Source organism: Muscardinus avellanarius (assembly GCF_963383645.1).
Source record: "Muscardinus avellanarius genome assembly, chromosome: 12".
Lineage (NCBI taxonomy): Eukaryota > Metazoa > Chordata > Mammalia > Rodentia > Gliridae > Muscardinus > Muscardinus avellanarius.
This window is the reverse complement of record NC_137798.1, coordinates 58,380,433-58,393,479: the sequence shown is the minus strand read 5'-3', so window position 1 is coordinate 58,393,479 and position 13,047 is coordinate 58,380,433. Positions and strand designations below refer to the sequence as shown.

Sequence of the window (13,047 nt, the reverse complement as noted above, 5' to 3'; positions counted from 1 at the left end):
CTTCATCCTAACCATGGGGAGAGGGAGAGCCAAAGATGAAAAGCAAGCGCTATGGAAGCAGGATACATGAGTGCAAACAAAATCAAATGTCCACTCTATGGAGGATGTCATCATTCCCTCAAGGATAGGTTAATTTGGTGGAAAATCTGCACATGACTTGGCAATTGATGAGAAATATTCACACAAAAGGAAATTCTACTTTATAATTAATGGGAAAGCCCAAGGGATTTTTTTTTTGCCCTTTTTCACTTTCTACCATTCCTAAGTAAGTTGTCCAGGCATATAACGAAAGCAAAATTAACTTCATCAGTGCTATTCTGAAGCTTATTTGTAATTACAATTTGATGTGTGAGATTACAGTTAGTGAACTATTTCAAAACAAAAGTAAAACAGGACTGGTAGCTCAGAGGTAGAACGCTCTTGAGTTCAATCCCCAGTACTGTGCGCGCGCACACACATGAACTTCACTTTTGTTTTTTTTTTTTTGTTTGTTTTGTTTTTGTTTTTTGGTGGTACTGGGTTTCTGGAAACCCTTCTACCTCCGGGCTACACTCCCAGACCTATTTATATACTTTTTTATTTGGAAACAGGGTCTCTTGAGCCAGCGCAGCTAGCTTTGAACATGTGTGATCCTCCTGTCTCCGCCTCCCAGGTGCTGGTATTACAAGCATGCGCCACCACGCCCAGCCCGAACCTCACATTTTCTGATTTTGTAGCATACTGTGATAGTACAGTAATCAAGACATTGCAGTTCTGGCTTCTATAAGGATAAACATAAATCAATGGAATTTAATTAAGAGTTAAAATTGATTTTTTTTTAATGCCCAGACAGTTCAGTGGGGGAAAGAATAGTCTTTTCAACAAGTGAAGCTGGGACAACTGCATATTCACACTTAAAAGAATGAAACAAGACAGTTGCTGCACACTGTGTTCAAATATTAATTCAAAAGGAACCAAAAACCTAAATGTAAGAAATTAAAACTTAAATTTTAAGAAAATGTAAATATTTGACCTTGGATTAGATAATGGTTTCTGAGACATGTCATCAAAAGTAGAAGCCACAACAGAAAAAATAAGTGGAATTTTGTCAAAATTAAAACACTTTTGTTCTTCAAAAAATTTTCTTTCTTTCTTTCTTTCTTTTTTTTATTTTTTATTGGTGCACTGTATTTATACATCATAGTGGGATACAAACTTTTGTAGACATACATGCACACATCACCCAGTCAGCCCCCACCCGATCCTCACACCATTCTCTCCTTCCCATGCTTGGCTTAGTGGTTGACATCTAGTATTATAGCAATTTATCCAAAATTAAAAATGATAATCTCACATAACAGTTTCATTTTTCTGATACCAAGCTTTTGATGACTTAAAGATAACATTTCAATATTTCTTTTTGCTTTCTTTCTTACCAGAGAATATATATTTTTTTAGGTGAAACTATCATATATTTATATATTTATTTTTCAGAAAAAAAATCTATCCTAATATGGAATATGGATTCTAGATACCCAAAACGATCTTGAAAAAGAACAAAGCTAGAAGATATATATTTTCTGATTTAAAACCATATAAAGCTACAATAATTGAAACAGTGTAGTACTATTCTAAAGGCAGATATATAAACCATTGGAGTTAAATAAAAGCCTAGAGCTAAATTCTTCCTATATTGTCAAGTTATTTTTGACAAGGTTTCCATGAACATTTAGTGGTGGAAATAATAATCTTTTAACTAAATATTGTTGAAAAATAATAATTACATGGAAAAGAATAAAATTGGACCCTTACCTAATCCCATATACAAGTATTAAAATAGATAAAAGACCTAAATATAAATCTTAAGACTGTAAACTTTTAGGAGAAAATCTGGGTCATAAAACCTCACAACATTGAAATTGGCAGTGATTTCTTGGATATGATTTCAATGGCACAGGCAACAGAAGAGTATACAAACTCCCTAAAAAATAAAAAAATATTGTATATCCAAAGACAGTGTAAACAGAGTTAAAAGTTACTGATAGAATGGGATAAAATATTTCCAAATGCTATATCTGAAGGTATATTAATATTCCAACTAGAAATCCTAAAAATTAACAACAATAAAGGCAAACAATACAATTTAGAGATAGGTAAAAGACTAACATAAATAATGAATCTCCACAGATAACCAATCTTAGTTGTCTGTTGGATGGAAAATCTTGTTTCTCTGGTTCTGGTGTGTGTTACCTATTTCTTCTTTGTAGTTAATCTCTTTGAGTATTTTCTCTAGCACTGGTTTTGAAGACATAAATTCCTTCAGTTTCTGTTTGTCATGGAAGCTTCTTATTTCTCCATCTAATTTGATAGAAAGTTTTGCTGGATAGGAAATTTTTGGCTGGAAGTTGTTTTCTTTCAGAGTTTGGAATATGTTACTCCAAGCCCTTCTGGCTCTCATGACTTGGTTTGGGAAGTCTGGAGTGATTCTAATTGGTTTGCCTCTGAATGTCACTTGGCCCTTTGTTTTTGTTGCCTTTAAGATTCTCTGCTTGGCTTCCACATTGGTCATTTTGACAATTATGTGGCGTGGGGATCCTCTTCTCCGATCCTGTCTAAAGGGAGTTCTATAAGTTTCCTGGATCTGTGTATCAACCTCTTGCTCTATGTTTGGAAAATTTTCTGCTATTACTTCCTTGAAGAGATTGTTGATCCCTTTGGTTTCACTTTCTTTTCCCTCCTCTATTCCAATTATTCTTAGGTTAGCTCTCTTAAAATGGGCCCATATTTCTTCAATGTCAGATTCCTGCTGTTGGATATTTTTTTCTAGATTAGAAACTATGCGTTCATTTTTTGAATGATCATCTTCTAAGAGCGAGATTCTGTTCTCCATGTGGTCTAATCGGTTGTTTGTGCTTTGAATTGAGGCCTTTACTTCATTAATTGCATCCTTTATCTCTTTTTGGCTCTCTCTGAGTTCTTTTCGAAGCACCTCTATTATTTCTACAGTTATTTTCCTGATTGATCTTCTAGAAATCTATCGGGTTCTGATTTTTCTAGAAATTTATCGGGTTCTGATGTTGTGGGGTTGTGGGCATTCATTGCTCCAGTGTTATTCCTCTTTCCCATGATTTTGGAAGTTTGTGCCTTCTCTGGGTTCTTCCCTTGGGTCACTATGACTTCACTTAAGGTGCTCTGGATCTCGAGTCTGTAGTATCTCAGACCCCACTACTCCTTTACTGGATTGTATCACAGAGTCTCCGACCCAGGGAGTCAATGGAGGCTGCTTTAAACTATGGGGGGTGCCAGGTTGCACGTTCTTCTATGGTGTGATATCTCTGCCACCGCCACTCCCCCACTGGGTCAAGTCCCAGGGAGTACAGTACTGGGATTTCTCCTCTGTGGCCCGCAATTTGACTCACTGTTCATGAGTTCGCAGATGTAGCTGTACTGGACTCAGTGAATTCGCTGCTGCTGCCGCTGGTGGCAATATGGCGCCGCTGCTACGCCCTCGGCCGTGAGGCTGGCTTTCTTCTTGGTTTTGAGTTCCACTCTGAGTCCCTGCAGCATGTGCTGAGCTCAGCCACTGGGAGCTTTAGATTCTCCCTGCGCCGAAAAATCCTGCCTGGCTGTTCCGCAGCGGCTCACCTTGGCTTGCTGTAGCCGTCCGGTGAACTCGCCGCTGCTGCCGGCAGTAAAGCGCTGCTGCCGCGTCCTCAGGCGTGAGGCCGGTGTATCTCCTCTGTGGCTCTGAGCTCTGTTCTCAGTCTGCTTTCTCTCTGGAGCCTGGTGATTTTTTTGTTTCTCTGGTGATGGTGTTTTCTGGCTATGAAAGGCGCTGATTTTGTGGTAATGGAGATTGGTTGTTAGCGGATGTCTTCCAGGAAGTCTTCAAAAATTACTAATAGGAAAATGAAGACAATTGTCAAATTGGGACAAAGTATAAACCATACATCACATAAGGGTCTGTTATCTATAGTATATAAAATACTTTTTAACTGAACATAAAAATTCCTTTTTCAAATGGGTAAAGAATTTGAGTAGATATTTGTCCAAAGGATGTACTGATGACAAATAAATGTGAAAAGTGTTCAGTATCATTAGTAATTAAGGAGATGCAATTTAGAGTGACAGAGTAATATTCAGAAGGAAGATTATTATTTTAAAAACTGGAGAAATGACAGGTATTAGCAAGAAAAAGAGTTGGAACACTCATGTACTGGTGGGATTGTAAAGTAGTATAGCTACTTTAGAAAACAGTTGGGCAGTTTATCAAAATGTTAGCATATGAGCTAGCAGTACCACTCAAAGGTAGAACATATATCCAACTCAAAACCCTGTTAAAGACTGTTCAAAGTAGCATTATTTGTAATAGCAAAAAAAGTAAACTCCAGTGTCCATCAGCTGATGAATAGATGAAAATGATATATCCATACAGTGAAATATTATTCAACAATAAAAAGCAATAAAGTACTGGTTCATGATACAGCATGGATGAACTTTGAAAACATGATAAAAGGCCAGATATAGAAGGCCACATAATATATGATTCCAGAGTGTATAGAGTATCCAGATAGGCAATTCACAAAGACAGAAAGTAATATATTGGTTGCCAGAGGCCAAGGGGATGAGGGATGAGGAGTGATTGCTAATGAGTCTGGTATTTCTAAAGTTTTTGTTTTTTGTTTTTTGTTTTTGTCATTTTGGAACCAGGGATCGAACCCAGAGTGCTGCACCTGCAAAGCAGGCACTTTGTCACTCAGCTACATCCCAGCCCCATGAGCCTGGTATTTCTTAGTGGAAAGATGAAAGTATTCTGAAATTAGATGGGATGGGTGGTTGCATACCTCTGTGAATATACGAAAAGTCAGAGTTTAAAAAAAAAATAAAACTTAGGGTCATTGGATCAAAAGCACTCAGAACTCAGATTAAAGAAACTCATAGACCAAAAGTGGGATACATTTCGAGCATTTGCAAAGATAATACAGTGAATTAAATATGGTGAATTGAAATACTTCAGATGTTTAAAGTATCAGTAATGGCATCTGCTCTGGTTTGGAAATACTTTGCGTGGCCTCCAAGACTTTGTTTAAACTTAATCCCCACTGTCAGTTATTAAAGGGGTAAAACTTAGTCCTTTAAGTGTTTGGTGGTGATATTGGGAAGTGATTAGGATTAGATAAGGTAATTGGGTAGAGTCCCCTGATAGAATCCTAGAATCCCCGTGGCTTGTAAGAAGTGGGAGAGAGCTGGGCGTGGTGGCGCACGCTTGTAATCCCCGCGCTTGGGAGGCAGAGACAGGAGGATCGCGCAGGTTCGAAGCCAGCCGCGCGCGCTGGCTTAGGAGACCCTGTTTCCAAATATTAAAAAAATGTAAAAAGAGGTCTGGGAGTGTAGCCCGGAGGTAGAAGGGCTTCCAGGAACCCCAGTACCACCAAAAAAAAAAAAAAAAAAAAAAAAAGAAGTGGGAGAGAGATCAGATGTACAAAGGCTTATACTTGATTCTTGTCTTGTGATACCCTAGGCTGCTTCAGGGTCCCTGCAAACATCAATGCCATCACCAGATGTGGCCCCGTGATCCTCTACCCTAGTACCATGAGCCAAAATAAATCACTTTATAAAATAGACTTTCTTGGGTATTTTATAATCAAATCAGACTAATACAAACTATATTAAAATCTTAACATCTCATTACTTTGAAAACTGTTAGTAAAATGAAAGAGTTAAACATCTATCCTGCATTTTTTTAATGAACTGCATCTCAGTTCATAACAAAAATATTTGGTTTCCAAAGCAGCTAAACATTTGATATGAGTAAATTGCTGTTTCTAAAAATATGTGTTCAATAATAAGAAGCTAAGTAATATTGTAGGGATGTAGTCAACAAAAATCAGACTATGAAAATAATCTACAGACAAATCAAAAATTACAAAGAAAACAGAGAGAAAGGAACCTTACAGATTAAAAGATAATTAAAAGGCATCTACCACTTGAAGTGTACAGATTGTGTTTGGAACCCAAGTATGAAAAAATTAGTGTTATAAGATAACATTTGCATAGACCACATTTTAGATCACAAAACAAAAATTTATATAATCCCTTGGATCTTATATCACAGTAAAATCAAATTAGAAATTAACCTCAAAAATACTATAGAAATTAAACTTATGGAGATTAAATAATATACCTTTGAACAGTGACTGGATCACAGGTGAAATTAGGGGAGAAATTTTTAAATTCCTAGACTTGAATGAGAATAGAGATACAACATACCAGAATTTCTGGGATGCTATGTATGTGATTTTAAAAAGAAAATTAGTGCCCTCTTTAAAAGTTAGAAGCTGAGCATGGTTGTGCATGCCTGTAGTTTCAGTAGTTGGGAGGCTGAGACAGGAGGATTACAAGTTTGAGAGCAGCCTCAGCAATTTAGTGAGACCCTATTTCAAAATTTAAATAAATGCCTGGGTGTATCTCAGAATCCTCCTTGGTTCAATCCCTAGTACCCAAAAAAGGGAAGAAAAAAAAAAAAAGTCAGATTCCAAATAAACAACCTAATGAAGCATCTCAAGGTCCTGTAAAAATATTACCAACCCCTTTGTTCTTTGAAAAGATAAACAAGATTTATAAACCTTTAGCCAAACTAACAAAGTGAGGTGGGAAAGACCTAAATTAATAAAATTAGAAAAACAAAAGGGAGAAAATCACCACAGACATAGTAGAAATGCAGAGGATCGTTAGGGGCAATTTTAAAACTTGTATTCCAATAAATTGGAAAATCTGAAGAAAGTTGACAAATTTCTTAACACATACAACCTACCAAATTGAACCAAGAGGATATAGAACACCTAAATAGGCCAGTTACAAGAAATAGTGTTCCTCAGATTATTCCAAGTAGATGGGAGGAGAACACTCCCAAATGCATTCTTATGAAGCCAATGTAACCCTGAGACCACACCAAATATGGACACGTCAAGAGAACTACAGGCCAGTATCCCTGATGAACATAGGTGCAGAAATCCTTAACAAAATATTAGCAGTTTGCATTCAGAAACACATTCAGAATTCTAAACTTTATATGGGATAATAAAAGTTCTGGAATAGCCAGAGCAATAAGTGCAATGCTTGAATTCCGTACTTCAAATTACACTGCAGAGCAATAGTAACAAAAAGAGCATGATACTGGCATAAAAACAAGCATGTAGACCATTGCCCCTGGGTTCCATTCCCAGAGCCGGAAAAAAAAAAAAAAAAAAAAAAAAGATGCCACTGAGACAAACAGATGCAGTCATCTGATCCTTGGCAAAGACACCAAACATACAACCTTGAAAAGACAGCCTTTTAAACCAGTGGTGCTGGAGAAACTGGATACCCGTATGGAGAAAAATAAAAGTAGATCCCTATGTTTCACCTGCACAAAAGTCAACTAAAGTGATTCAGGGTCCTAGAAATTAGACCAGAAACTTCAACTGCTAGAAGAAAACATCTCATCACCACGAACGCATAGTCACAGGAATTAACTCCTAAAGCCCAGAAAATAAACCAAGAATTAATAAATGGATAGCATCAATTAAGCTTCTGCACAGCAAAGAAAACAAGAATGTGAGAATCCTGCAGATTGGGAGAAAATCTTTGCAAGTTATTCTTCTGACAGGATTAATATCTGAATAAATGAAAAACTCAAAAAATTAACATGAAAATAATCCATTCATTAAATGGGCAAATAAACTACATTTCTCGAGATATATAAATTGGCAACAAATATATCAAAACATGTTCAACATCTTGAGCAATCGGGATTGAAAATCAAAAATCTACAGAGATTTCATCACATTCTGATTACAATGGCATGCATCAAAAATGTAAATAAATTCCAGCAAAGATACAGGGAGAAAGAATCACTTATACACTCTTGGTAAGACTAGAAATTAGTAAAACCACTATTTTGGTCCTAGTTCCATGTTTTCTCTCATACATGGAAGCTAGAAAAAAAGGGACCTCATGAAAATGGGAGACCAGTAGGTTAGAGGGTAGGTATTAGAGGGAGGAAGAGGGGAGGAAAAGACAGGTTTAGGGGTGTGAATTAGCTAAATTATGCTATGTGCAAGTATGAATATGTCACAACACAGCAAACTCTTACATATAATTCACCAATAAAAAATATTTCAAGATACTTTACAAAAAATATTTACAGTACAACTGAGAAAATAGGACCACTTGGGTTACATTAGTTGAAAAAAATTTTAATAATATTTTGCTATGCTCATTAATATATTTTAGAAATACATACTAACAGATAAAATGACTTGATATCTAGGATTTGCTTTAAAATATAAGGGAAGAGCTGGATGTGTTGGCATATGCTTGTAATCCCAGTACTTGGGAGGCTGAGACAGGAGGATCCAGATTTGTGGCCAGCCTCATCTACTTAGGCGCTCTGCAACTTAGACCCTGTTTCAAAATAAAGAATAAAAAACAAGGCTGGGGGTGTAGCTCAGAGGTAGAATGCCCCTGGGTTCAATTCCCAGCACCACACACACACACAAAATTATGCATACATTATGTATGTATGTGTGTATGTATATGAAGGGTTAAAGGCATAGCATGAAGGAGTTTTTCAGGATGAATTGATCCAGTTTGTTTAAATGGTGCTAGCCACAAAACATACATTTGCTTTAAAAAAAAAAAAAACTCAAATAACTGACACTAAAAGGAAAGAGTACATTTCTTGAAATATTTTTTAAATAAAATTGAATATTTACATTATAGGGAAAATTAGTAGGATAATAAATGAAGGGTGATAGCACAGGAATATTCATTTGCTGTTGTATTTACCAAAAATTCATGGGTATAAACAGTGTAGAATGTAATACTTGGAACATTTGAAATTGTAGTTGGCAAATTTAGGAAATGAAGGTAGTCTAACTGCATTCTTAATGTAGCAATAACTGAAGTATAGTTTGCCAGAGTTAAAAGGAAATGGAAGTGCTATGGGTAATGATATTTCATATCATATAAATGCATATGTAAAGTTACTCTCAAAAGTTTTGCTTTTTATTTTTTAGGATGAGAGAGGCTGCAAGAAAAATAGAAGAAAGGCATTTTTCCAACCATGCAACACATGTTGAATTCCTGCCTGTTGAGTGGCGGTCAAAACTTACTCTTGATGGAGGTATATTTTGTTTTTAAATTGAATGGTCTAGCTGGGCATGGTGGTGCACACTTGTAATCCCAGTACTTGGGAGGCTGAGACAGGAGGATTGCAGTTTCAAGCACAGCCTCAGCAACTTAGGACTCTAAACAACTTAGCAAGATCCTGTTTCAAAATAAAATAGGCAGGGTAGAGGATATCTTGCAGGTAGAATGACCTCGAGTGTAATCCCAGTAGTCCTCCCCCATTAGTGCTGGTACCAGACAGGGAGGTAGACTGGAACACCAGAGTAGAAATGTTCTGAACAGACCTGTGCCTAGGGGAGAACCCTAATATACTTCAGGTCTATCCTAACAGCTCATTAGCGAAAGGATGGCCTGACCTATTTGATCTACAGATGTATTTGGTAACTGGTTGTCTTCTAGGGAAAAAAGTGAAAAGTCATTTATCCCTACTTTATATACCAAATAGATGAAAGACATATGAAAGTTAAGTTCCTAAAACATTTTAGAAAAAAGTTCAAGAGTACCTTTATGATTTCAGTACAGGAAAAGAGTTATTTTTATTTTATTTTATTTTATTTTATTTTATTGTGGTACTGGGAATGGAACTCAGGGGCTATCTACCTCCAAGCTCCACCCCCAGCCCTATTTTTTATTCTTTTATTTTGAAACAAGGTCTCACTGAGTTGCAAAGGGCCTCACTAAGTAGCTGAGGCTGGCTGAGAACCCTGATCCTCCTATCTCAACCTCCTGAATGCTGGGATTACAAGTGTGTGCCACCACACCCGGCTGGAAAATAATTTTTAAAACCTAAAAGCATAGCCATAAAGTAATGTGGATAATTTTGATTAGGTTAAGAACCTCTTTATTACTAGACCATAGAATACAGAGAATGAATGGCAAGCCACAACCTGAACTAAGTGTTACAATAGAGTAGCAGATATAATCACCAAAAGTTTAATATCCAAAATAATAAAAGGAAACTTACATAGAAAGAGGAAGAAAAAAAGACACACATAGATTTATTTATTTATATGTGTAACATATATGAAAAATGTACAACGCACTAATAATCAAGATGCAAATTAAAAACCACAATGAAATGTAATTCATACTTACAAGCAAAAATTTAAGGACAGTACCAGATGTTATGGAGGATATACACAATGAAGATTCTCAGTTACTCCTAGTAGAAATTTAAGTTGATTGAATCATTTTGAAAGGCGACATTATCTTATAAAGTTGACTGTGCACGTACTCTAAGGCCCAGCAGTTTTGCTCCAAGGTGTATAACCTAAAAAACTCTTACATGCATCAGGACACATGAGAAACAGTGTTAATTAGTATTATAGTCTATAACAGTAAAAGCTAAAAACAACCCAGATGTCTCTCAGTGGAGTAAATAAATTGTGATATGTGCATAGACTAGGATACTATACAGCAATAAAAATGAATGGAATACATCTAGATGCCTCAACACGAGTAAATCTCAGAAACCTGTAACAGGGAGAAAAGCAAAGCATAGACTATATAACAGTTAATACAGTTCAAAATGAGGCCAAATGTGGCTCTGGCACACAATAAATGCTATGGAATAATTGGCTATAATTATTAATTTATTGAACATGTAGCAAATCTATAAAGCAAAGGAAAAGCACAAGTAATCCAAACTTCTTATTGGCGATTACATCTAGTAAAGAGGGAGAAGTCTTAGGCATATTTTGGGCTCCGGAGATAATGGCAGTATTCTTTTTGTTGGAGGTAGTATTGGAATTAGACTCAGGGCCCTGCACATGCTTCAGTGTTCTCTGCCACTGAGCCATACCCTCACTTGCCTAATGTCAATATTCTTCAAGGTGGTAGGAACATGGTTTTCTTTATACAAATTATTCTTTCAGTTGTCTATGCATATTAAATACCTTGTTTTCTATGTTTGCATATTTCACCCTAAAAACTTTTTTTTTGGAAATGCATCAAAATGGTATTTAAACTGTCTTCATATCAACATAGTAGTCAGACTTTTCACTTTGTAATTTAAAACTAAGCATCATCTATAAATAGTGTTTCATGACATGTGGACAGCCACAGTATTTCCCTTTACGTCCTTGAAAAGACTTGTAGTCTTTATATGTCATTGCCTTCAAGTCCTTAAAGTGGGAAATAAACATAAAATAACTTGAACCAATACAGTGGAAAACCAGAGGATGAAGGAAATTGTACTTACTAAAATTATAAGCCTTTTGCCCACTTTGTGCTTTCAAGTAATAATATTCATACAAGTATAGCCTTACTTTGTATCTACAGTGAATCCAGAGTTTTCTTCATTGCTAATAATTTTAGTAGGGAACAGTTATTTTCAACATAGTAAATTATATCAACTTTACTTCCTTACTTAAGAAACCCACTGCTGATTTGCCTTTATGCATACTTGTGATTTGACAGTTTAAGCCCATAGAATTTATTCATTCACTGAAGCTGGGAAAGTTTTAATTTGTTGTTGGTTTGCCATTAATAATACCCAATGTCTCAGGCAACATTCTCACTTCTATAATCCAAAGCAACAGACCACACAACTTAGAGGAAGGAAGACTTATTTGCTCACAGATTTTTGGAGATTCTGGTTTAGTCCATGTGAGGCCAGGGTCTGAAGCTCAGGGCATGGTAATGGGAAGCGTAAAGAGAGGGACAGAAAGAGTGTGCAAAGCTCAACTCTCACACCTTGGAGGCCAGAAGCAGAGAGTGAGCTGGAAAGTAGAAAACCTTAATGATCCCAAGGCAACAGCCCCAGGGATCCCTCCTTAGCAACCAAGCCTGGTTTCCAGCTTTGCTACCTTGTTTCTGTGAGGGTTAGGGGGACATTCTAAATCCAAACCATTTCACCTGGCTTTCAACATGAGCATTTCCTGGCCTACGATGCATAGATCCAAGCATTATTTTTCTACAACCATCCTCATCCTTTTCTATTCATACTCCCTTTTGTCTTTTGCTGGTTTTTTTTTGGGGGGGGCAATATTTTGCAAGAAGGGCTCACTAGAGTCAAAGCTGCTCTCAAATATTTAAATGGGAAATTATTTCAGGAAATATAATTTTTTGCTAGGTAGTTTTCCTAAAAAAAAAAAATCTCTTCCGGAAGATTAATTTTGTTCTTGTTTTGTTTTTTTAGACACTGTTGATTCCATTACTCCTGACAAAGTACGAGGTTTAAGGGATATGCTGAACAGCAGTGCAATGGACATAATGTATTATACTAGCCCTCTTTATAGGGATGAAGTAAGTATCATAATTATCTTTGCTGTTGGGTATGTTTTAGAGTGATAGCATAGAAATACCCTAGATTTTAACATTTTATGCTCTTTTTTAGAAAGCAAATGAGAAACTACAGACTCAATCTGTTACAATCTATGAAAAGCCTGTAGTTAATAGTAAATTTAGTAATCTTCAAACTAAACATTGGAACCCTTAAGGAAATGAATAGTTTCATGGGTAGGGAATTGGTTAGAAAATATTTCTTTAAAAAAATACTGGTCTTTATAAATTCAGCTATAACTGTGATTGTTATCCTCATGAAAGAGTTTTAGACACTTGGAAATTTCCTTCAAATTTTTTTTGTGTGTGTGTTTTTTTATTGCCCTACCTCTGTAACGGATCCAGGTAGCTCTCAAATGGTGGTGTTGCTGGTGCCTCACATAGATAACACTGAAGGAGGCAAGAGGTGAAGGTCAGTTCAGTCCAGTGGATGAGACTGTCTTTACCAAGATGCACTTCATACTTCATTAGAAAAGGACTTTTGTCTCATAAGAGTAATGAATATTTATTAACATATTTTAACTTGTTTAATTTTCATAAAAGTCCTGTGAAGTAGATTAGTATCTTCACTTGAAGGATAAAGAAACTGATGCACAAAGAGATTAAGGGCATGCC

The 13,047-nt window shown here is 36.2% G+C and overlaps 1 protein-coding gene across 5 annotated transcripts in view; it reads left to right on the top strand.

Moving 5' to 3' along the window:
- The window catches only part of DDHD1 (DDHD domain containing 1), a gene marked incomplete at both ends in the record, with an annotated part of 82,825 nt that overhangs the window by 38,310 nt on the left and 31,468 nt on the right, over nucleotides 1-13,047 (top strand). For all 5 annotated transcript variants that reach the window (XM_080706853.1, XM_080706851.1, XM_080706850.1 and 2 more), the window contains 2 exons: nucleotides 9,039-9,145; nucleotides 12,290-12,396. In XM_080706853.1, coding sequence (XP_080562979.1) covers nucleotides 9,039-9,145; nucleotides 12,290-12,396 — 214 coding nt within the window. The remainder of the gene's footprint in view (nucleotides 1-9,038; nucleotides 9,146-12,289; nucleotides 12,397-13,047) is intronic.